The sequence below is a fragment of the Hyla sarda genome, chromosome 3 (assembly GCF_029499605.1).
Source record: "Hyla sarda isolate aHylSar1 chromosome 3, aHylSar1.hap1, whole genome shotgun sequence".
NCBI lineage: Eukaryota > Metazoa > Chordata > Amphibia > Anura > Hylidae > Hyla > Hyla sarda.
Window position 1 is genome coordinate 127,509,203 of NC_079191.1, and position 25,845 is coordinate 127,535,047.

The 25,845-nt window shown below is 45.9% G+C and overlaps 1 protein-coding gene across 2 annotated transcripts in view; it reads left to right on the forward strand.

The window, feature by feature from the left end:
- Window positions 1-25,845, forward strand: part of GMPS (guanine monophosphate synthase) — a 67,242-nt gene that overhangs the window by 36,033 nt on the left and 5,364 nt on the right. For both annotated transcript variants that reach the window (XM_056565001.1, XM_056565002.1), the window contains exons 8-14: window positions 7,333-7,484; window positions 7,617-7,790; window positions 8,564-8,669; window positions 14,730-14,845; window positions 16,125-16,250; window positions 17,432-17,547; window positions 18,284-18,414. In XM_056565001.1, coding sequence (XP_056420976.1) covers window positions 7,333-7,484; window positions 7,617-7,790; window positions 8,564-8,669; window positions 14,730-14,845; window positions 16,125-16,250; window positions 17,432-17,547; window positions 18,284-18,414 — 921 coding nt within the window. The remainder of the gene's footprint in view (window positions 1-7,332; window positions 7,485-7,616; window positions 7,791-8,563; window positions 8,670-14,729; window positions 14,846-16,124; window positions 16,251-17,431; window positions 17,548-18,283; window positions 18,415-25,845) is intronic.

Sequence of the window (25,845 nt, forward strand, 5' to 3'; positions counted from 1 at the left end):
TCTCAGCCCATTCCACCCGTTCTGTCGGGGCCTCCTGGGCACTTTTTTTTTAAATTTATTTATTTATTTATTTTTTTATTTTTTTTCCTCTTACCTTTCGGTCCTCTCCTAATGCTCTGGTACTAAAATTGATTAGCTCAAGTGCCTGTAGGCGGCTTTATCCTGCTGGTAGGGCTGACTTTTTTCTGTTACCATAGTATCAAGCCTTCTAGTGACAGCAGTATATACCCCAAGGTCTGTGTCCCCCAATGGATCCTCCAAGAAAGAGATTTTACGGGAAGCATAAAAATTTCCTTTTTCCCACTTACAGACCCATATGATTGCTTATTTTTTATGCAACCAATTTTACGTTGTAATGACATCAATCATTTCACCACAAAATCTAAGGCGTAACCAGAAAAAAATATTTGTGGGGCAAAATTTGAAAAAAAGCCATTTTGTAACCTTTGGGGGCTTTTGATTCTACGCAGTGCAGTAAATATTTCACTAAAAATTACACTTTCTCTGTATTCTGTAGGTTCATTCAGTTACAAGGATACCGAATTTATATAGGTTTTATTTTACTTTAAAAAAAAAAAAAAACTACATGCACCAACATTTGTATGTTTAAAATTGTCATCTTCTGACCCCTATAACTTTTTATTTTTTACATATACGGGGATATGTGAGGGCTCAATTTTTGCGCCATAATCTGTAGTTTTGTATTTTATTTTTGTTTTGATGGGACTTTTTGATCGCTTTTTATACTTTTACATTTACAGGGGGCTATACCATGCAGTCTTCTGATTGCATACACTGATCACTGCTATGCCATAGCATAGCATTGATCAGTGTTATCGGCGCTCTGCTGCTCCAGCCTGCTAAGCAGGCATGGAGCAGTAGATTGCTGATCGGACAACCAGGAGGCAGGTGAGGACCCTCTCCTCGTCCAGTAAGCCGCAGGGACATCGCGATTCTGTCACGATAGTCCCGATCAGCTCCGCTGAGCTATCGGGTTAGTTTTTCTTTCACTTTAGACGACACGATCAACTTCGATCATGGCATCTAAAGGGTTAATGCTTGTCATCTGCCCGATCGGCGGTGCCCGGCATTAGCCGTGGGTCCTGGCTGCCCGTAACAACCGGGACCCATGGGGTTTAACCCGCTTTCCACTCGTGAGAACGGTTTAAACCCTGTTAGCAGGACTGAGGATGTACAGGTATGCCCTGAGTCCTTAAAGGGTTAACAGAAACAAAAACATCAATACTGTAATACCTACAAAATGGAGCCCAGCCACAACCAAACTCTGCAGCGCCCCTGCAGACAGAAATGCATATTGTATTCTAGGATTTGCTTGTCTTCAGGGGACACAGGAGAATGTGTAAAAATTGAATACCATGTTATAAGCAGATCATTTGTCATTATAAAAGAACATACTTCTTTTTACTATTCTACTTCTACTTTCTCTTGGCAACTTTCAATGATAAATTAGGATGTTAAAGAACATCAGGGGTAGGCATTTGTTTGGATAGGGGAAATGAAAGATCTTTAGATCTTTCCATGGTTTTATATACAGTGATTCCTCAACTTACAATGGCCTCAACATACAATATTGTCAACATACAATGCTATGGACAGTCCAGATCTGTGAAACGTTTCAATGGCTGGAAGATCTGACCAATCAGAATAGGCATTCACTAGTAAAACTCCTGTATTCCTAAAGTGCCTGTACTGACTGGTAGTGCCCCCTACAGTACGGGGAGGTACTACATGTTCTGTACTACCCTTTACCTGTGCCAGGGTTAGCTTTTCCTTTGTCCCAAAAAAAGGTAAATTGACAGGATACCTTACCTGGTGTCCACTGTGTGTACTGTACAGGACCCTGAAGAAGCTCCTGTTCCCTACATAGTGATTTATATACACCAAAAATAAGTGGGCTAGTAGATTTTTACCTATGGCCACCTTTACAACCTCACCAAATAAATAGGTCACACAGTAACAAGTATCCAAGAAATATAACAACTTTATTGGTTAAAAGAACAATAAACACGTAATAAAAAGACATATAGAAGGCATAGGTGCTAGCACAAACAGACAAATGGATGGGTAAACTCAATAGTACTGAACATATAATGGACTAGGGGCACATATGTAAGTAAACTTTACAGGAGATGGTACAGCAGTATAACAAATACAAGCAATGTGCTATGGGGTATACACTGTCCATATAGCAAAAGATAGATGAGAAAATACGACATGAGCCGTGCACCTAGTGGAGAGATACTCGCCTCACACCCGGAACTTGGCTTCCACACGTCCCCTGACGAAGCCAAGGGCAAAAACGCGCGTTCGGGGTGTGAGGTGAGTATCTCTCCACTAGGTGCACGGCTCATGTTGTATTTTCTCATCTATCTTTTGATATATAAACAGTGTATTCCCCATAGCACATTGCTTGTATTTGTTATACTGCTGTACCATCTCCTGTAAAGTTTACTTGCATATGTGCCCCTAGTCCATTATATGTTCAGTACTATTGCGTTTACCCCTCCATTTGTCTTTGTGCTAACACCTGTGCCTTTTATAAGTCTTTTTATTACGTGTTTATTGTTCTTTTAACCAATAAAGTTGTTGTTATATTTCTTGGATACTTGTTATTGTGTGGCCTATTTATTTGGTGAGATAGACCAGTATTTTTCAACCACTGTGCCGCGGCACACTAGTGTACTGTGACATAGTGTAAGGTGCGCCGTGGGAAAAACACCCGCCGGGTGTTTTTCCCGCGGGACATCTGTGTCCCGAAAGTTGCTTTCGGGACACAGGGATGCCTCTAAGTCCCTGCGGCCCCGCGTTTACTTTAAAAACACGGGGACCGCCGGGAGGTTGCGCACGCATGGACGTCACTGACGTCCCATGCGTGCGCCCATAGCAACAATCGCTGAGGACCGGAGCAACGAGGAGGACGCGCGCTGTCAACTTGGTAAGTGTTACCAGCGGCGCGTTTCCTTCGGTGTTTTCCGAGCACCGCTCCTCCGGTCCAGGGACCTACTGCTATAGCTGGACCGGAGGAGCGGTGCTCGGAACACCGAAGTGGGGCAGTACACAGGCATACAGCCTTCAGTAATACACTGTATGGCTGAAGGCTGTATGTCTGTGGGGGGACTATACTGGGCCTAATGTGGGGGGACTATACTGGGCCTAATGTGTGGGGGGGGACTATACTGGGCCTAATGTGGGGGGGGGGGGACTATACTGGGCCTAATGTGGGGGGGGGGGGGGGACTATACTGGGCCTAATGTGGGGGGGGGGGGGGACTATACTGGGCCTAATGTGGGGGGGGGGGACTATACTGGGCCTAATGTGGGGGGGGGGGACTATACTGGGCCTAATGTGGGGGGGGGACTATACTGGGCCTAATGTGGGGGGGGGGACTATACTGGGCCTAATGTGGGGAGGGGACTATACTGGGCCTAATGTGGGGAGGGGACTATACTGGGCCTAATGTGGGGAGGGGACTATACTGGGCCTAATGTGGGGAGGGGACTATACTGGGCCTAATGTGGGGAGGGGACTATACTGGACCTAATGTGGGGGGGGGGAGACTATACTGGACCTAATGTGGGGAGGGGACTATACTGGACCTAATGTGGGGAGGGGACTATACTGGACCTAATGTGGGGGGGGACTATACTGGACCTAATGTGGGTGGTGGGGGGGGGGGGGGGGGGACTATACTGGACCTAATGTGGGTGGTGGGGGGGGGGGGGGGGGGACTATACTGGACCTAATGTGGGTGGTGGGGGGGGGGGGGACTATACTGGACCTAATGTGGGTGGGGGGGGGGGGGGACTATACTGGACCTAATGTGGGTGGTGGGGGGGGGACTATACTGGACCTAATGTGGGTGGTGGGGGGGGGACTATACTGGACCTAATGTGGGTGGTGGGGGGGGGACTATACTGGACCTAATGTGGGTGGTGGTGGTGGGGGGGGGGGGACTATACTGGACCTAATGTGGGTGGTGGGGGGGGGGCTATACTGGACCTAATGTGGGTGGTGGGGGGGACTGGACTATACTGGACCTAATGTGGGTGGTGGTGGTGGGGGGGGGACTATACTGGACCTAATGTGGGTGGTGGGGGGGGGGACTATACTGGACCTAATGTGGGTGGTGGGGGGGGGACTATACTGGACCTAATGTGGGTGGTGGGGGGGGGGGGACTATACTGGACCTAATGTGGGTGGTGGGGGGGACTGGACTATACTGGACCTAATGTGGGTGGTGGGGGGGGGGGGGGACTATACTGGACCTAATGTGGGTGGTGGGGGGGGGGGACTATACTGGACCTAATGTGGGTGGTGGTGGGGGGGGGGACTATACTGGACCTAATGTGGGTGGTGGTGGGGGGGGGACGGACTATACTGGACCTAATGTGGGTGGTGATGGGGGGGGGGGGCACTATACTGGACCTAATGTGGGTGGGGGGGACTATACTGGACCTAATGTGGGTGGGGGGGACTATACTGGACCTAATGTGGGTGGTGGGGGGGGGACTATACTGGACCTAATGTGGGTGGTGGGGGGGGGGGACTATACTGGACCTAATGTGGGTGGTGGGGGGGGACTGGACTATACTGGACCTAATGTGGGTGGTGGGGGGGGGGGGGGACTATACTGGACCTAATGTGGGTGGTGGGGGGGGGGGACTATACTGGACCTAATGTGGGTGGTGGTGGGGGGGGGACTATACTGGACCTAATGTGGGTGGTGGTGGGGGGGGGACGGACTATACTGGACCTAATGTGGGTGGTGATGGGGGGGGGGGGCACTATACTGGACCTAATGTGGGTGGGGGGGACTATACTGGACCTAATGTGGGTGGGGGGGACTATACTGGACCTAATGTGGGTGGTGGGGGGGGGACTATACTGGACCTAATGTGGGTGGTGGGGGGGGGACTATACTGGACCTAATGTGGGTGGTGGGGGGGACTGGACTATACTGGACCTAATGTGGGTGGTGGGGGGGGGGGACTATACTGGACCTAATGTGGGTGGTGGGGGGGGGGGACTATACTGGACCTAATGTGGGTGGTGGTGGGGGGGGGACTATACTGGACCTAATGTGGGTGGTGGTGGGGGGGGGACGGGACTATACTGGACCTAATGTGGGTGGTGATGGGGGGGGGGGGGCACTATACTGGACCTAATGTGGGTGGGGGGGACTATACTGGACCTAATGTGGGTGGGGGGGACTATACTGGACCTAATGTGGGTGGGGGGGACTATACTGGACCTAATGTGGGTGGGGGGGGGGACTATACTGGACCTAATGTGGGTGGGGGGGGGGACTATACTGGACCTAATGTGGGTGGGGGGGGGACTATACTGGACCTAATGTGGGTGGGGGGGGGACTATACTGGACCTAATGTGGGTGGGGGGGGGACTATACTGGACCTAATGTGGGTGGGGGGGGGGACTATACTGGACCTAATGTGGGTGGGGGGGGGACTATACTGGACCTAATGTGGGTGGGGGGGGGACTATACTGGACCTAATGTGGGTGGGGGGGGGACTATACTGGACCTAATGTGGGTGGGGGGGGGGACTATACTGGACCTAATGTGGGTGGGGGGGGACTATACTGGACCTAATGTGGGTGGGGGGGGGGACTATACTGGACCTAATGTGGGTGGGGGGGGGGGACTATACTGGACCTAATGTGGGTGGGGGGGGGGACTATACTGGACCTAATGTGGGTGGGGGGGGGACTATACTGGACCTAATGTGGGTGGGGGGGGACTATACTGGACCTAATGTGGGTGGGGGGGGACTATACTGGACCTAATGTGGGTGGGGGGGGGACTATACTGGACCTAATGTGGGGAGGGGACTATACTGGACCTAATGTGGGTGGTGGGGGGGGGGACTATACTGGACCTAATGTGGGGGGGGGGGACGACTATACTGGACCTAATGTGGGGGGGGGGGGACTATACTGGACCTAATGTGGGTGGTGGTGGGGGGGGGGGACTATACTGGACCTAATGTGGGTGGTGGTGGGGGGGGGGGACTATACTGGACCTAATGTGGGTGGTGGTGGGGGGGGGGACTATACTGGACCTAATGTGGGTGGTGGTGGGGGGGGACTATACTGGACCTAATGTGGGTGGTGGGGGGGGGGGGACTATACTGGACCTAATGTGGGTGGTGGGGGGGGGGGGACTATACTGGACCTAATGTGGGTGGTGGTGGGGGGGGGGGACTATACTGGACCTAATGTGGGTGGTGGTGGGGGGGGGGGGACTATACTGGACCTAATGTGGGTGGTGGTGGGGGGGGGGGGGACTATACTGGACCTAATGTGGGTGGTGGGGGGACTATACTGGACCTAATGTGGGTGGTGGGGGGACTATACTGGACCTAATGTGGGGGGGGGACTATACTGGACCTAATGTGGGGGGGGAGGACTATACTGGACCTAATGTGGGGGGGGAGGACTATACTGGACCTAATGTGGGGGGGGGGACGGGGGGGGGGACTATACTGGACCTAATGTGGGGGGGGGGACTATACTGCCAACCTTATGTGGGGGGGGGGGGACTATACTGCCAACCTTATGTGGGGGGGGGGGACTATACTGCCAACCTTATGTGGGGAGTTGTACTGGGACTAATGTGGGGGAACTATACTGGACCTAATGTGGGGAACTACAACCTAATGTGGGGGTAACTATACTGCCAACCTAATGTGGGGGAAAATAAGATATATGCAAGATAAGATATATGCAGTGTGCATAGGAATGCAGTGTTCATATATATAATTTTTTTATTTTTTTTAATAACTATAGTCCGGCCCTCCAAGGAGACAAGTGCAGTAAGTACTGAGTGACAGGGAGACAGATAAATAGATATAGTGCACTGCGTTTTTTCCCCTTTTTTTTTTCTGCGCGTCAACCTCGGTAGCGGTGCCCCGCGGAAATTTTTTTTTTCCTGAGGTGAGCCCCGACCTGAAAAAGGTTGGTAAACACTAAGATAGACAGTTATTTACAGCTCCCGGCAGATCTTTCTTACTTTTATATGTACAGACCTGACTTATCTGTATTGGTTATCTACTTATTTTTCTTTAATCCTCACTTTTTCCTATTTTTGGATGACATTTTGGTGGCTTCAGATCCAAATACCAGTTTTCCATAGAGTTAAGGGCTCAACATAAAATGGTTTCAACATTCAATGGTTGTCCTGGAACCAATTAATATTGTAACTTGAGGGACCACTGTAATATAATTTGTTGCTGACACCCTGCCCCTTTATGTGAACACATGAGCAATGATCTCTCATCTTCCTCCTCCACAGTTGTAAATGCAGCGCATTCATTCTATAATGGTACAACGACGTTGCCAATATCAGATGAGGACAGAACACCACGTAAAAGAATCAGCAAAACCCTAAACATGACCACAAATCCAGAGGAGAAAAGGAAAATTATTGGTGATACCTTTGTAAAGGTATGTATGTGTTGGCAGGCTGTAGATCAGGTTTATAAGACCTAGTGACCGCCATACAAACAGGTGTTCATTATGACTTTCACATTTTATGCATTCACGTAAACTAACCTTTAGATGTTACTTTGCTTCAAGATTGCCAATGAAGTTATTGGTGAAATGAACCTTAACCCTGATGAAGTTTTCCTTGCACAAGGCACGTTACGACCGGATCTGATTGAGAGTGCGTCTCTTATTGCTAGTGTTAAAGCTGAAGTTATTAAGACCCATCACAATGATACAGAACTCATTCGGAAGCTAAGAGAAGAGGTAATGTCTTGTTTTGTTTGTCTGCATATGGCTGTGTTTTTCAACCAGGGTGCCCCCAGCTGTGGCAAAACGACAACTCCCAGCAGGACAAGACAGCCGAAGACCTTAAGCCTGGTTGGGAAACAATGGCATATGGATTATAGAGTGGTAGTAATGTCAAAAGCATCTGTAAGTGAAGGAAAAAAACACGGAGACCAGAAGGGGCGCCTCATGTGATACCGTAAGGATAATAATAGGTAGTGGCTGCTCACCTTGCGGCAAGTAAAAACTTGCATATCAACCCACGATTGGGGTTAGAGAAGAAAGCATGAACCGCTGCTAAGCCTCAGGTTGCAGGAGAGGTAGAACCGTGTCCTGGGAGAAGACCAATTGTAGTACAGCAAAAGAACCTTGGGATGGCGTTGCTGGTTCCAATGGTGGATATAAAAAAAAAACGTAGCCAGAGATGTAGGTAGTACAAAACACTGGACAGTTTATTTAGAATAGCATAAAAAAAACTATAAAACAAAGGGATTACACGTTTCGGAGGAGTCTCCCCCTTCATCAGATCACTGTTTGTCAGACCACGACACCAGCTTGGTGATTAATTTCCAGACTCTTTTATACCATTTACAGAATAGTTAAAGAAACATGACTGTTTAAAAGTTTATATACATGGTGGCAAAAAAAACTCAAAACCTTCTTTAAGTTGTGTTGTGACAAGTTTTTGTAGATTTATTTATTTATTTTGCATGTAAAGTGCAGTCATAAAAACATTGCTTTGTTTTCTTTAGGGAAAAGTTATAGAGCCATTAAAAGATTTTCATAAGGATGAAGTTCGTACATTAGGAAGAGAACTTGGGCTTCCTGAAGAGATTGTGAGCAGACATCCCTTCCCAGGTATATGAATAAAAGTCTCTGTGGAATTACCCAGCATGCACCTGCAAAATTTCGTGCGCAGTGTGTTTTTGGATTTTGTACATTGACTTGCACCAAAATCATCTAATGTTGTTCTATCTTCATGGTGTTTGAGCTGGTTTCATCAATTTTGTTATGACCAGCCCGAATAGGATTGTTTGAGCGATTCACCCTTTTTTTTTTGCTTCTCTATCGGCTCCATTGGGGGACACAGACCATGAGTGTATGCTGCTGTCTCTAGGAGGTATGACACTATGGTACCAGCTGTCGGCGTACATGTGAATCGCCCGCTCACTTTCCCGCGGGCGCAGATGCGACTGATGTGCGCCCGGGGCAAGGAGCGGGCGCCATTACTGTTCTTCTTCACGGGGCTGCCGGAGCTTACTGGAGGTGCGAACCGCCCTCCAATCAGTGCCGTGCGTGCGATTTTCAGGGGACAGAGGCCAATTAGAAGTGCCTCTGCTCCATGCACGCCCACCTATGGCTATTGGCTGGCCTGTTTCTCCTTCTCTTTCTCTCAGAGCGGAGTTCTCCTCACAGCAGCTGCCCAGGGGACACAGACTCGGGTGAGAGAGTTCTTTTTTCATTATGTCCGTACCCAGAACTGTTCCTCCCTCTAAACAGACAACTGGAGCATTAGTTTCCTATTTTATCTGTAAGACCTGTAATTCCAAAATGCCTGGTTCTGCTGAACCTACTTGCTCTGCCTGCTCCTCTGCTGCCCCAGACCCCATGGTTCCCCCGCATGCTCTTTCAGTTCCGCTGGGTTCGGCCGCCCCTCCAGCCTGGGTTTCTTCCCTGTCCCAGTATATGGCTGACTTGACTCAAGTCTCCCGTTCGGTGGCTGAGGCCTCCCGTGACATGGTGTCTGCCTTGAAGAAGTCTGCCCTGCACCAGCCCTCTAAAGGGACCCGCTCCCCTTCTCCACATACCTCACGCTCTCACAAGCGTACTAGGGGTGCATCTTCTGACTCTTCCATTGAGTCTTCAGGTAGACGTGGGCGTTCCCCTCGTGGGTCCCGCCCCCCGGGTCATCTGGTCACAAACGTCGCTCCTCCAGAGGACGTTCCCGCAGTTGCCACTCTGCCTCGCCAGATCCGCGTACCCGTTCTGGGTCGCCCTCCTCCAGGGCTGCCTCCACTCGTTCATTCTCCTGGTGAACTGGCGGATGAGGCTTTTGAATCGCCATCTGACTTGGAAGACCACTTGGATTCAGTTGAAACAGTGAACTCATTGGTTGCGCCCATAAGAGACACCTTTAACTTAGAGGACCCAGGATCTTCAGACGTGACTCCTGAAGTATCCTTTCATCGTGCTAAATCGGCACCTCAAAGGTTCAGCACTCCCGCTGAATTTGACTCCCTTCTGGAATCTGCATGGAAACATCCAGACAAGAGGTTTCCGGGAACGAAGAAGGTTCAGGTGCGTTACCCATTCGACAAGGACCTTGTCTCTAAGGTGGTTTCCCCTCCCTCGGTGGACCCACCAATTTCCCGCCTCTAAGGCTACCACACTGCCACTGGCAGATGCGGCTGCTTTCAAGGACCCGATGGACAAGAAGGTGGAGTCCTTAGCGAAGTTTGCCTCTGAAGCAGCAGGCTCTTCTCTACTTCCCACCTTCGCCTCGGCTTGGGTGTCCAAAGCCATATCGTTGTGATGCTCAAAGCTCCGTCAGGGTATCCAGGTTGGATCTTCCCCCAGAGGATTTGTATGCCTTGGTTCTCCAATGCTCTAAAGCTGGGGAATTTCTGTGCACAGCTTCCATGCAGTCAGCCCGTTGTGCTGCCTTTGCTGTGGGTCACCTGGCGGCTCTCCGCCGTTCCATGTGGCTTAAGGCTTGGAATGCGGATGCCGCTTCCAAAAGGTGCTCCCGAGCTCCCTTTTACTGGTGTCCATCTTTTTGGAAAGCGCCTTGACGAGATTATTTCTGAGGCGACGGGGGGAAAGAGTTCCTTGTTGCCTCAAAATAAGGCTCGCTCTACTTCCCAGAGGAAGTCCTCTTCCTTTCGGTCCTTTCGGACTCTTGGCCCCAATAAGGGGTCGGGGCAGGTGCCTTCGCGGGACAAGAACCGCAAACCCACTTCCGCATGAAGTGATGCCCCCACCCACAGATTTTTCTCGGGTGGGAGGTCGTCTCCTGTTCTTTCGAGACTTATGGACCACACATTCAAGACTCGTGGGTCAGGGACATGGTCTCCAACTGGTACCGAATAAAGTTTGCTTCTCTCCTGAGGGATCATTTTTTTTTCAGTCCCGGGTTCCCCGGTCTCCTCCTCTGGCGAAGCAGTTTCAAGAGGCTCTTTGGTCCCTGCTTCTCTAGGGAGTTATTGTCCCCATTCCTCCAAGGGAATGTTTTCAGGGTTTCTATTCCAATCTTTTTGTGGTCCCCAAGAAGGGCGGTTCGTTGTGGCCAATCCTGGACCTCAAGCGTCTCAACCGTCATCTTCTCATCCGCCACTTCCGAATGGAATCCCTCCGTTCAGTAGTGGCATCCATGGAACAAGGGGAATTTCTTTCTTCAGTGGACATCAAAGATGCCTACCTCCATGTTCCAATATTTCCCGGCCATCAACGGTACCTCCTTTTTGCGGTTCAGGAGGGACATTTTCAATTCGTATCCCTCCCCTTTTATCTGGCCACTGCTCCTCGGGTCTTTACCAAGATCCTTGCGCCAGTGATAGCCCTGTTGCGATCGAGAGGAGTCTCAGTGATCCCTTACCTGGACGTCCTTCTCATCAAGGCTCCCACTGTGGATCTCACCCTCCAGACTCTGGATCACTTCGAGTAGATGGTCAACAGGGACAAGTCTGTCCTTTCTCCCACCCAGTCTCTAATCTTCCTGGGACTTCAATTCAACACTGCCTCTGCCCGGATTTGCCTTCCGCCGGACAAACGTCTGACTCTCCTGTCAGGAGTCCGCTCCCTTGGGGCCCAGGTCCCAGTTTCCATCCGCATTTGCATGGAAGTCTTGGGTCGGATGGTAGCGGCCATGGAGGCCGTACCCTTTGCCCAGTTTCATTACCATCTCCTTCAACTGGCGATTCTCTCTCGATGGGACAGATCTCCTCTGTCTCTCGATCGCAAGATTGCTCTACCTCGCCGGATCCGTCAGTCTCTGCTCTGGTGGCTCTGCTCCCCCTTTCTTCTTCAGGGCCTATCATTTCTTCCCCTCCACTGGCAGGTGGTTACAAGGGATGCCAGTCTGTCGGGCTGGGGTGGGTGTGTTCAGGGACTGGACGGTTCAGGGCCTCTGGTCTCCCCGGGAAGCCTTGCTTCCGATAAACATCTTGGAACTGAGGGCAATTCTTCTTTGCCTTCTTCACTGGGAGTCCCTGCTTCAGTCCCGCCCTGTCCGCGTCCAGTCGGACAACGCCACGGCGTGCATAAATCAGCAAGGCGGCACTCGCAGCTCGGCAGCCATGGCCGAGGTGACAAAGATTCTCATCTGGGCGGAAAACAATGTTCCGGCCATTTCGGCGATTCACATTCCGGATGTGCTCAACTGGGAAGCGGACTTTCTCAGCCGGTCCTCAGCCGACCCCGGCGAGTGGTCCCTGCATCCAGCGGTCTTCGCAGATCTGCGACCTCTGGGGCATTCCAGATGTGGACCTCTTCGCATCTCGGCACAATCGGAAGATCCTTCCATTTGTGGCGAGGTCCAGGGATCCCCTGGCACTAGCTATGGACGCCCTAGTGATTCCTTGCTCTGCCCTATCTGTTTCCTCCCCTTCCGCTCCTTCCCAGGCTTCTGAGGAAGCTCAAAGTGGAGGAAGTTCCCGCCATTCTGATAGCTCCAGATTGTCCCCGAAGGTCGTGGTACGCCGACGTGGTCAGGCTCCTGGACGACACTCCACTACGCCTTCCACTTAGTTCGGACCTCCTGTCTCACGGTCCTCTTTGCCACCCCAATTTACAGTCGCTGCATTTGACAGCGTGGCGGTTGAGACCCCGGTTTTGAGAGCCCGCGGTTTCTCTTCCCCAGTCATTCGCACCATGCTCAGGGCTCGTAAGCCCACCTCGGCAAAAAATTACCACCGTACCTGGCGGTCTAATTTTCGTTGGTGCGAAGCTCAGGTTTTGTCTCCTGTTACTTTTTCTGTTCCCAGTCTTCTTTCTTTGGGTTTGTCTCTCAGTTCCCTTAAGGGTCATGTTTCGGCTCTTTCTATTCTTTTCCAATGTCCTCTGGCTTCTAATTCTCATGTCCGGACCTTTCTTCAAGGAGTGGCGCATGCTGCCCCTCCTCATCGGTCACCTTCTCCCCCTTGGGACTTGAATCTGGTCTTGGGGGTCCTCCAAGGTGAACCTTTTGAACCCCTTAGGGAGGTGTCCCTGCGCCTCCTTTCTTGGAAAGTGGCGTTTCTTGTTGCTATCACCTCCATCCGGAGAGTGTCTGAATTGGCAGCTCTCTCCTGCCATTCTCAGTTTCTGGTGCATCATCAGGACAAGGTTGTCTTCCGGCCAGATCCTTCCTTTTTGCCCAAGGTTGTTTCGGCCTTTCATCTCAATGAGGACATTGTTCTTCCGTCCTTTTGTCCCGCTCCTTCTCATCCTAAGGAGCATTTACTCCACAAACTGGATGTGGTTCGGGCTGTTAGGTCTTACCTCTCTGTCACTTCCTCGTTTCGGCAGTGTTATTCTTTTTTTCGTCCTTACGGAAGGTCGTCGCAAGGGACATCCTGCTTCCAAGGCCACCATTTCTCGTGGATCCGGTCTGCCATTTCGGAAGCCTATCGCTGTAGGGGGAAGGTTCCTCCCTTCAGGGTTGTTGCTCATTCTACCCGTTCTGTTGGGGCATCCTGGGCTCTCCAGAACAAGGCCCCGGCCTCGCAGATTTGCAAGGCGGCTACTTGGTCGTCTTTGCACACTTTCTCGAGGTTTTACCGGGTTCTTACCTTCGCATCGGCTGATGCTAGTCTGGGCCGTAAAGTGCTGCAGGCGGCAGTGGAACAGCCGTCCGCCTAACTGATTATCTGCCCACCCAAGGGACGGCTTTAGTACGTCCCACGGTCTGTGTCCCCCAATGGAGCCGATAGAGAAAAGGAGATTTTTTAACACTTACCGTAAAATCTCTTTCTCGAAGGATCCATTGGGGGACACAGCTCCCGCCCTTTTGGGTTGCTCTTTGGTTTTCTGTCCGAGGGTGTGTTCAGTTATATTTTCTCTTCTGGTTCTCGGACAGGTCAGGTTTTTTTCATTGACCTGTCGGTCCTCTCCTATTGCTCTGGTACTAAACTGATTAGCTCAGGGCCTGGAGGCTGGTATATCCTGCTGGGAGGAGCCGACTTTTTTGTTACCATAGTGTCATACCTCCTAGAGACAGCAGCATACACCCACGGTCTGTGTCCCCCAATGGATCCTTCGAGAGAGATTTTACGGTAAGTGTTAAAAAATCTCCTTTCTTTTTTTTAGGCCCTTTCACTCTGCCGTTAAGCCCCGGCAAAAACGTCCGTCAAACTTATTTTTTTTTGCAGTTTGACGGCCGTCATTTTGACAGACAATAACGGGCCCCGATGGACCCCATTATAGTCAATGGGGTCTGTCAGGACACAGTTATTTTCAGAGAGAATAGCGCGAGAAAAAGACAAGCACTATTCGCAATCCGAAAATAAAGGGCTTCTAGGGCAGTGTTTCCCAACCAGGGTAGTTCACTGCCCTAGGGGCTGCCTGTCATTTGCACAGATTTATGAAGTGATGTGCGCAATTACATTTTGCTCACCAGGTTTCACATAGCGCAAAAATCTGCGCTGATGATAAATTCTCCCCAATGAGTGCAGATCAATTAAAATTCCTTGTTTGCCATAGGCAGAATGCCCTGTAATGAAGTGTACAGCTTTATGTAAATTACTCTCCAATTTTCTAAGTGACTCCGATGGCTTATGGTTATCCCAGAGCGGTGAAGCCTCATTACAGAAACCTGCAGTCACGGAGACCCTGTCTACTCTCCTCCAATGTCCAACCTCTTCCTTTTTCTTTTACTTATTTTGCATAACTTGGTTAATTGTTTTTTCCTTTAGCAGTGTAATGATGCTTTTGTTGTTTTAGGCCCAGGTTTAGCAATCCGTGTTATATGTTCCGAAGAGCCTTATATCTGCAAAGACTTTGCCGAAACAAACAACATATTAAAAATAGTTGCAGATTATTCAGCAAGCGTTAAAAAGGTATGAATATTTATTTTGGCTACCTTCCTTTCTGATTTTTTTTATTTTTTTACCTGTTTTGGGTTATTCATCCTTTAAAAATTGTTGGCCTATCCTCTGAATAGGTTATCCATATTAGATTCCAGCAGTCTATCAACTCCTCTGTCGATCAGCTGTTTTAAGGAGGTTGTGATGTTCATTCAAGCACTGCTGCTTCTATTTGTAACAGTGGTACTGCTACCTTGCCACAATAAAGAGAAAAGGACAAGGCTGCATTGCCTAGCACCACCACTACAATTAGCACATCCTTAAAGGAAAACTGTCAGCCAGTTCACCCATACTAAACCCAATATACTGGGTGATAGTGTGGGTGAACTGGAGTCCAACGAGGGGTCACTTACTTTACTTTGTGCCCTGGCCGCTGAGTTCTCCCCCATAAAGTTCTTTTTGTCCTCTCTATACTCGTGCTTTGAAGGCAGTCCCCCAACGTCCATGTTTTTTTGGGTCCCGGAGGAAGGGGCCTAAGCCCGCCCCCTGTGGTTTGCATATTCATGTTCTTTACATGCCATCACCGGAACGCTGCGCTCTGTCTGCAGAGTGCATGCGCTTGAAGATTTTACATAGCTCTTAGTCCTGATGACGTGAGAGCTGTGCGTCCCTGGAGAGCGTTCTGCGCAGTGTAACTGCGCAAGTGGCGGGCCCTCGCTATGCAAGTTGGGAGCAGCGAGGGCCCGGCACATGCGCAGTTACACTGAGCAGAGCACTCTCCGGAGATGCACAGCCCTCATGTCATCAGGACTAAGAGCTACGTAAAATCTTCAAAAGCATGCGCTCTGGTGATGGCATGTAAAGAACATGAATATACAAACCACGGGGGCAGGGTTAGGTCTCTTTCTCTGGGACCCAAAGAAACATGGACGCCAGGGGACTTTCTTCAAAGCGCGAGTATATAGAGGGCAAAAATAACTTTATTGGGGAGAACTAAGTGGCCAGGGCACAAAGTAAAGTAAGTGACCCCTCCATGGTCTCCAGTTTACCCACACGATCACCAAGTATATTGGGTTTATTGTGGGTGAACTGGCTGACAGTTTTCCTTTAAATGTAATTGCAGCCTAGCTTATTCTAGTAATTTGGACTGCTGCAGCCCCCCATTTTTATGACCACACGATGATGACTGTTAATAGCAGAAGTGGAGATATGTTTAATAGATAATATGAAAAATGCTCCTGGCCTCCTGTAAATTGTAGATCGCTTTTGTAATATTATGTGAATATTACGCTGAATATATAATCTCTTGCAGCCTCACACCCTCCTTCAAAGAGTCAAAGCGTGTACATCAGAAGAGGACCAGGAGAAACTCATGCACATTACTAGTCTACATTCACTGAATGCCTTCTTGTTGCCTATTAAAACTGTTGGGGTGCAAGTGAGTATTTTTTTTTTTTTTTTTTCTGCTATCACTTTAGTATTCATGTTTAGGGACATGCATGGTGACTTTTGGTGCTGTCAATTATGATTTCTGTAATATTGGATTACATTTTCTTTGTAATTGCAAAGGGAATTAATATTGAAATACATTTATACAAAATAAACATTTAGAAAAAAAATCTGCCTTCATAATTTACCAACAAGATTCTGTTCGTATGCTACGCAGGACATCTCTCAGGATGACCCAGTGTGTAGATAAATTACACAGACAGAGACTATTAGAATTGGGACCCCCAACAATCTCAAGAATGGGGGCAGTCTCCAGCCAGAACAGAGTGACTATCACATGTGTGCACCATTGCTCCATTCATTCTCTATTTCCAGCAGCTCCCATAGAAAGTAAATGTTACCATGCACATGCATGACTGCCAGCACCAGTGCACTGTATCATGCAGGGAGAATCAAACAAAGCACTGGTGCTACCTAATTTATTTAGTCAGCTGTTCCCTGAACATTTTAACTCGTGAAACACTTGATATATGATTACATTTTTCTTTTTCTTTTATCTGGATAAAATAAAAGCAAAATTTTATATGTTAAGATATCAAAGAGAGAGTTTTGTGGGCCCCTTTTGGGCCTTTGTGTTAGTAGATTTCTATCTACCTTATTCCCTAACTGGAATACTTTTGTGGTACCTATTGGTTTGTACAAGAGACTTGGGTCCCTGTTCTCGAGATTGTGGGGGACCCCAGAAGGCAAACTTTTGTGATAGGACAACGCCTTTTAAATAGGCCCTCTGTAATGCACTTTTTACAGCTTATTGGTTCAGCTCTTTAACTGTGATTACCTTACCCTTGGAGGACCCTGTACGTATCTTCCCCCTCATAGTGCAGTTACTAGTTGTTGTAATAGATCTGGCTCTGTATTAAAAAAACAAAACTCTATTTATTTAGTCCTGCACACTGACCGAGTGGGATCTTAACATATGATCTTTTCTGTACAGTTTATGGCTGGATTCATTAAAGTACGCTGAAATTGAACTCTTGGGATCCATTTTTAGGGTTTCAGTGGTTAGCTTTGTTTATTCAGCTTCATACATGTGCCCAATATTGAAGTGGTCTGTTATAACAATGGGTTCTTTGAGGTTCATAGAAATGTTTTTGTTTTTTTATTTTATAGGGTGACTGTCGCTCTTACAGCTATGTTTGTGGTGTCTCCAGTAAAGATGCCCCAGACTGGGAATCTCTCATGTACCTAGCCAGGTTAATTCCTCGAATGTGTCACAATATTAACAGGTAATGCAATGTATCAATTTTTTATTTTATTTTAGTTACTTTAAGTTTGTTATTAAAAAAAAGAACAAAACGCACACGTAAATTGTGGTCCCCCAGCAGTAAAGACCTAACCCCTCCCTGCCCCCACTCAAAAAATAAAGTACAATAATATGTCACAGAACGGGCAGAAGAAAATTCTGTCGCAGTGGTATATTATGCTGTACGAACTAATGAAAACCAGCATGAGTAATAAACGAAGCCTCATCTGGCTCATTTTGTCCAAATTCCCAAAGTTTCTCACATTTGAGAGCATTGCCCTCGTGATACACCCCTTTTCCAGATTCACCAACCAGTTTACTTTGTCAATGAACTAGTTCCAGCCAATGCTCAGCAATGACTTTACAGGCCATATAGAGCATCCTGGTTACAGCTCTTTTGTTATGGTCAGGTAGAGTCAGATCATTCAAAAACCCCAAAACACAAGCTAGTGGGGAAAAGGTGAAGCTCAAGAATTTACACACTGGGGGAGATTTATCAAAACCTGTGCAGATCGGCTCACTTCTTTCATTTTTAAAGAGACCTATTAAAAATGACAGTAGCAATCCAATTGGTTGCTATGGGCATCTGGGCAATTTTTCCTCTGCACAGTTTTTGATAAATCTCCCCCCTATATATTTTGACATGCAGTTTATTATTCTACAACATTTGGGATATGGGAAGTAGTTTTCACCTGATTTTGTACCATTGTATTTTTCAGAGTTGTATATGTGTTTGGACCACCCGTGAAAGAACCCCCCACCGATGTTACTCCTACCTTTTTAACCACAGGAGTTCTCAGCACATTGCGGCAAGCTGACTTTGAGGCACATAATATTTTAAGAGAGTCTGGTAAGATTCTATGCTGTTAGTATGACATTGTTGCTTATTACTTACTGATTTATTTTTTAGTTGGAGAATAAATATATACGTGGAGATATAGATAGTGTGTGTGTGTATATATATAATAATAATAAATAATTATTTATTATAATTTTTTTTTTTTTTTTTGTGTGCAGTAACCTGTCTTCTTACAAATTGAAATCAATCGCCCTGTAATACACTTAAGTATACAGACAGAGTGGCCCTGATTTATTAAAGGAGTACTATGGTGCAATGTATTCCTGCTCCCTCCTGCCCGGGCTGCAAAATAAATGAAAATAAACCATCTCTTACTTTCCTGGGTTCCTGCGGAGCGCCACTACAGCTGATCGGTCCTCCGGTCCATCCGCTTCATACTTCCTGGTGTAACGAAGAGTCACATGGAGCTGAGCCTATCGCCGGCCGCCGCGATGTTCTGCCTCGGCCGGCGATAGGCTGAGCGCCATGTGATGATTAGTTACACCCAGAAGTATGAAGAGGATGGACTGGAGGACCGATCAGCTGTAGTGGCGCTCCGCGGGAACCCAGGGAGGTGAGTGATGGTTTATTTTCATTTATTTTGCAGCCGGAGCAGGAGTACTCTGCACCAGAGTACTCCTTTAAGTGTTTTTTTTTTTATTTTTTTTTTATTTTTTTTATTAGTATGGAATGTTGTTCCAGACTAGCATGACTCCACTCTATTTAGTATGGGGATGCAAAGGTAGGGGGGGGGGGGGGGGGGGGAAAGTTCTGACCATTTTTTTTCCTAGTGAGAATTACCAGCCTTGTATTCATTGTCTTTTTTTTATGTTTTTTTTTTTATTTATTAGTAAATGGAATAAGTCTGGAATCATGAAGCCACACCCCTTTTCCATTTTTTTTTTTTTTTTTTTTGTGGTGTGAAGTTGGGTGGTTGTTGTGTTTTTTTTATTATAATTTTTTTTTTGGGTGCAGACATAATGGTGGCCCACAACCCAATAAAAGTCGGAAACACAATAGTAAATAAGGGTCATATTGTCTTTTTGGCATACAGTATGTTCACTCTTTGGTCATATATTAGACCCACAACACTTTATGCACACATTTTAGCACATGGCCACCAAATGCAGCTCATCTACTTGTAGTCCAGGTCATACAGCTTGATCACATTTATTATTATTATTTTTTTTTTTTAACCCATTCCCCCAAATGGACGTATATTTACATTCACTGTGGGCTCCCGCTGTATGTTGTACGCTCAGCTGCTGCTGCCATCAGCATCCCGAACCCACGGCTAATGCCGGACATCACCGATCAGGCTTCTGTTCGGCATTAAACCTTTAGATGCCGCAATCAACTTACCGCGTCTAAAAGTGGTAAATCCCGTTTCCGGCTAGTGCAGTTGGCCGATCGAGACTACTGTGGCAAAACTGCGGCATCCCAATTAGCTGGGAGGATGGCAGGTCTCTTACTTTCCTCCCTGCCGTCCGATCGGTGCTCCAACCTTGCAGTCAGCTATGCCAGGCTGAAGCAATCGAGCACAGATAACACTGATCACTGCTCTCCCATGGAGAAGCATTGATCAGTGTATGCATTCTAAAGATTGCATGTTAAAGTTTGCTATGGGGACTAAAAAAAAAAAATTATAATAAAAGTTATAAATATGCATTGACCACTTCCCTAAAGTTTAAATTGCCCCTCTTTCCAATTTTTGAAAAAAACTTAAACTAAATGTGTGGTATCTCCGCATGTGAAAATGTCTGAACTATTTAAAATATTATGTTAATTAAACCACACGGTCAAAGGCGCAAGCGGAAAAAAATTCCAAAATGCAGAAATGCGTATTTTTGGTCACTTCATATACTAGAAAAAATGAATAAAACTTGATCAAAAGGTGCCATTAAATAAAAATGGCCCAGATAAAAACTACAGATCACGGCGCAAAAAATTTGTCCTCATACATCCCTGTATTCGGAAAAATTTAAAAGTTATAGGGGTCAGAAGTGGACAATTTTAAGCATACTAATTTTCGTACAAAAAGTTAGACTTTTTTAAAAGTAGTAAAATAAAACAAAACCTATATAAATTGGGAATCTTTAATCATATGGACCTACAGAATATAGATAATGTCGTTTTTAACAAAAGGTGCAATGGATAGAAACGGAATCCCCCAAAATTAGCAAAATGGTGTTTTTTTTTTTTCCCCCTCCCCATATAATTTAACTGTACATTTTGAGGTAAAATTAATGTCATTACAAAGTACAATTGGTGGCACAAAAAACAAGCCCTCATACTGGTCTTTAGATGGAAACATTTTATAAGTTATGTCTATAAGAAAAGAAGGCGAAGAGGAATAAACAAAATGGCCCCATCCTGAAAGGGTTAAACTTTATGGAAGAGATTTATCAAAACCTGTCCAGAGAAAAAGTTGCTGAGTTGCCCATAGCAACCAAATGGATCGCTTCTTTCATTTTTGAAGAGGCCTCTGAGAAGTGAAAGAAGCGATCTAATAAGTTGCCATGGGCAACTCGGCAACATTTCCTCTGGACAGGTTTTGATAAATCTCCCCGTATTTATTTCCGAGAGTGAATTGTGCTGCAATATATGAAAATGATTTTTCTGTCTCACCCAGCCTGGTTTTAACCTCTTCAGGACAAAGGGCGTACACCCTGCATCCTGAGTCCTTGAGGACCTGGGGAACACAGGTACGCTTGTGGGAATTTCGGTCCCCACCGCTAGCCGGTCGAGGACCGGACCGGGATGCCTGCTGAAATAATTGAGCAGGCATCCTGGCACATCATCGAGGGGGGTCCTAAGACCCCCCCCCCATGTCAGCAATCGCCGGATATTGCTGGTCAATTCAGACCAGGCGGGGATCGGGGGGGTGATACCAAATATATTTCTAAAAAATTGTTTTTCGTGGGTAAAATGGGGAAAAGGGGGATTTTTCAAATATTTTAATTTTTTTTGACATTTTTAACTTTTCTTTTACACTTTTATGTCCCCATAGGGGACTATCAATAGCAATCAGTTGATTGCTAATACTTTTCAGTGGTATGCATAGGGCATAACACTCATCAGTGTTATCGGCGTTCTTCTGCTCTGATCTGCTCGGTCTCAGACCAGAGCAGAAGACCCGAGGAGACGGCCAGAGGAAGGTCAGGGGACCTCCGGTCGCCATTACAGATGATCAGATCCCCACGGCAGCGCTGCGGGCGATCCAATAATCTATTTTAACATTTGCATTGCCACAGATGCCTTGATCTGTATTCATCACGGCGTCTGAGGGATTAATGGCGGTCATACACAGGACGTAAATATACGTCCTGATGCGCTAAGTACCTCCGCACCAGGACATACAATTTCTCCCATTACCCCTTTTGAAAATGTAAAAAAAATTGGGTAATCCCAGCATTTTAGTGTTAATTTAAAAAAAAAAATTTTTTATTTAAGTTTATGGCCCTCTTCAAAAAAGAAACTGTGACGTGTAAGTACTCACTGTACCCCTTGTTTCCTTCCTTGGGTGTATTTTGAAAATTGTGGCACAGTTTTTTTATTTATTTTTTTTATGTCAGAACCTCAACCATTGCAGTGCAAAGCACCACTTTAGGCCTTAAATCTCATCGGTGCTGTCTCACTCCTAAGCCCTGTTTTACACCTGCATAGTGCTTTTCCGCCTTATATGGGGTATTTCTTTATTCTGGAGAAATTGGGCTACAAATTTTGTGGAGCTTTTTTTCTCTTACTACCAGCAATTCAGTGTTAAAAATCAATTCTTTAACTTATACGGCCCACTGTTCAAAAAACATGTAAGGTGTAAGTACTCACTATAATCCTTATGTTCCTTGAGGGGTGTAGTTTCAAAAATGGTGTCACATGTGGGGTTACTGCTGTTCTTACACAATGGTGGCTTTGTAAACGCACATGGCCCCGACTTCAATTCCAATAAACTTTTCGCTCCAAAAGCCCAATGGCGCTCCTTCAATTCTGAGCATTGCAATGTGCCCGCAGAGCACTTTACATCCACATATGGGGTATTTTCTTTCTCAGGCGAAATTGCACTACAAATTTTGGGGGCCTTTTCCCATATTACCCCATGTGATAATGAAACATTTGGGGGTAACACCATCATTTTAGTGTTAAAAATCTAATTTTTCCCTTTTACGGCCCACCGTTCAAAAAACCTGTGACTAAATACTCACTGTATCCCTTGTTACATTCCTGGAGGGTTTTAGTTTCCACAATGGTGTCACATGTGGGGGGTTTCTGCTGTTCTGGCACCATGGGAGGTTTGTAAATACACATGGCCCCGACTTCAATTTCAGCAAAATTCTCTCTCCAAAAGTCCAGTGGCGCTACTTCTGTTCTGAGACCTGTAGTCCGCCAGCAGAGCACTTAACGTCCACATATGGGGCGCTTTCTTAATCGTGAGAAATTGGGTTTTAAATTTTGGGGTGCATTTTCTCCTATTACCCTTTGTGAAAAGGAAAAATGGTAACACCATTTATGTTAAAAAATAAAATTTTCCATTTTAACGTCCAAATTCAACCCAAAGTTGTCAAACACCTGTGAGGTGTTAAGGCTTTCTATACCCCTTGTTACGTTCCTTGAGGGGTGTAGTTTCCAAAATAGTGTGCCATGCCTTTTTTTTTTTTTTTTTTTTTTTGCTGTTCTGGCACCATGGGGGTAAATGCAATATGGCCCCCAAAAACCATGAAAGTAAAATTTGTTTTAAAAAATCCCACAGTTGCTCTTTCCCTCTTGAGCCATATTGTGAGCCCGCAGAGCACTTTATGTCAACATATGATGTATTTCCATACTCGAAAGAAATTTGGCTACACATTTTAGGGGGATTTTTCTCCTTATACCACTTTTAAAAATGAAAAAAAAAAATGAGGCTACAAGAACATGTTAGTGTAAAAAATGCAGCTTTTGCTGCTATTCTTGTGAGACACCTAAAGGGTTTCTATAATGGGGTGATTTATGGTGTATTTCTCACAGAAATCCACTTCAAACTTAACTGGTCCCTGAAAAATTCAGATTTTGAAATTTTTGTGAAAATTGCTGCTATACTTTGAACCCCCCTGATGTCTTCAAAAAGTAAAAACATGTCAACTTTATGAGCCAACCTATTGTATACGTGACTCAATATAGAATTTATTTGGAATATCCATTTTCCTTACAAGCAGATAGTTTCAAAGTAAGAAAAATGCATAATTTTCAAAATTTTCATGAAATTTGGGGATTTTTCTCCAAGAAAGGATGCAAGTAAAGACGAAAATTTACCACAGTTTTTTCTTGACATATTCTACTTTAACAATCTCTGAATCAGAATTAAAGGTAAAAGCATCCCAGAGTTATTAATATATAAAGTGAAAGTGGTCAAAATTACAAAAAAGGTCCGCGTCCTTAACCCCTTATGGACCAGGCCAATTTTCACTGTAGGGCCAGAGCGTTTTTTGCACATCTGACCACTTTCACTTTAAGCATTAATAACTCTGGGATTCTTTTACCTTTCATTCTGATTCCGAGATTAGTTTTTTTTGTGACATATTCTACTTTGTTGGTGGAAAAATGTTGTGGATACTTGCATCATTTCTTGGTGAAAAATTCCAAAATTTGATGAAATTGAAATTTGAAAATTGAAAATTTAGCATTTTTCTAACTTTGAAGCTCTCTGCTTTGCTTGTAAGGAAAATAGACATTCCAAATAAATTATATTTTGATTCACAAATACAATATGTCTACTTTTATGTTTACATCATAAAGTTGACATGTTTTTACTTTTGGAAGACCTCAGAAGGCTTCAAAGTTCAGCAGCAATTTTCCAATTTTTCACAATTTTCAAAATCGGAATTTTTCATGGACCAGTTCAGGTTTGAAGTGGATTTGAAGGGCCTTCCTATTAGAAATACCCCACAAATTACACCATTATAAAAAAAACTGCACCCCTCAAAGTATTCAAAATGACATTCAGTAAGTGTGTTAACCCTTTAGATGTTTCACAGGAATAACAGCAAATTGAAGGAGAAAATTCTAAATCTTCAATTTTTACACTCGCATGTTCTCGTAGACCCAGTTTTTGAATTTTTACAAGAGGTAAAAGGAGAAAAAGCATCTCAAAATTTGTAACCCAATTTCTCTCGCGTAAGGAAATACTTCATATGTGTATGTCAAGTGTTCGGTGGGCGCAGTAGAGGGCTCAGAAGGGAAGGAGCGACAATGGGATTTTGGAGAGTGAGTTTTTCTGAATTGATTTTTGGGGGGCATGTCGCATTTAGGAAGCCCCTATGGTGCCAGAATAGAAGAAAAAAAAAACCACATGGCATATCATTTTGGAAACCACACCCCTCAAGGCACGTAACAAGGAGTCCAGTGAGCCTTAACACCCCACAGGTGTTTGATGACTTTTTCGTTAAAATCGGATGTGTAAATGAAATTTATTTTTTCACTCAAGTGCAGTTTTTTCCCAAATTTACCATTTTTATAAAGGGTAATGGTAGAAAATTCACTCCAAAATTTGTAACCCCATCTCTTCTGAGTATTGAAATACCCCATGTTAGGACGTAAAATGCTCTGCGGGCGAACTACAATGCTCAGAAGAGGAGTCACATTTCACTTTTAGAAAGTAAATTTTGCTGAAATGGTTTTTGGGGGGCATGTCGCATTTGGGAAGCCCCTATGGTGCCAGAACAGCAAAAAAAAAAAAAAAATCATGGCATACTATTTTGGAAACTACACCCCTCAAGGAACGTATCAAGGGGTATAGTGAGCCTCAACACCTTATAAGTATTTCACGACTTTTTGTTAAAGTTGGATGTATAAATGAACAAAAAAAAAATTCACTAAAATGCTGTTTTTTCCCAAAATTTTTCATTTTTACAAGGGGTAATAGGAGAAAATGACCCCCAAAATTTGTAACCCCATCTCTTCTGAGTATGGAAATAACTCATGTGTGGATGTCAAGTGCTCTGTTGGCACTACAATGCTTATTAGAGGAGGAGCGCCATTGAGCTTTTGGAAAGGGAATTTGTTTGGAATGGAAGTCAAGGGCCAAGTGCGTTTACAAAGCCCCCTGTGGTGCCAGAACAGTGGACCCCCCCCCCCACATGTGACCCCATTTTGGAAACTACACCCCGCACGGAATGTAATAAGGGGTGCAGTGAGTATTTACACCCCACTGGCTTTTGACAGATCTTTGGAACTGTTGGCTGAGCAAATGAAAAATTTAATTTTTCATTTTCACGGACCACTGCCACTGTTCCAAAAATCTGTCAAACACCTGTGTGGCGTAAATGCTCACTGTACCACTTACTACATTACGTGAGGGGTGTAGTTTCCAAATTGGGGTCACATGTGGGAGGGGTCCATTGTTCTGGCAATTCCGGACAAATTTTCTCTTCAAAATCCCAATGGCGCTCACTCTCTTCTGAGCATTGTAGT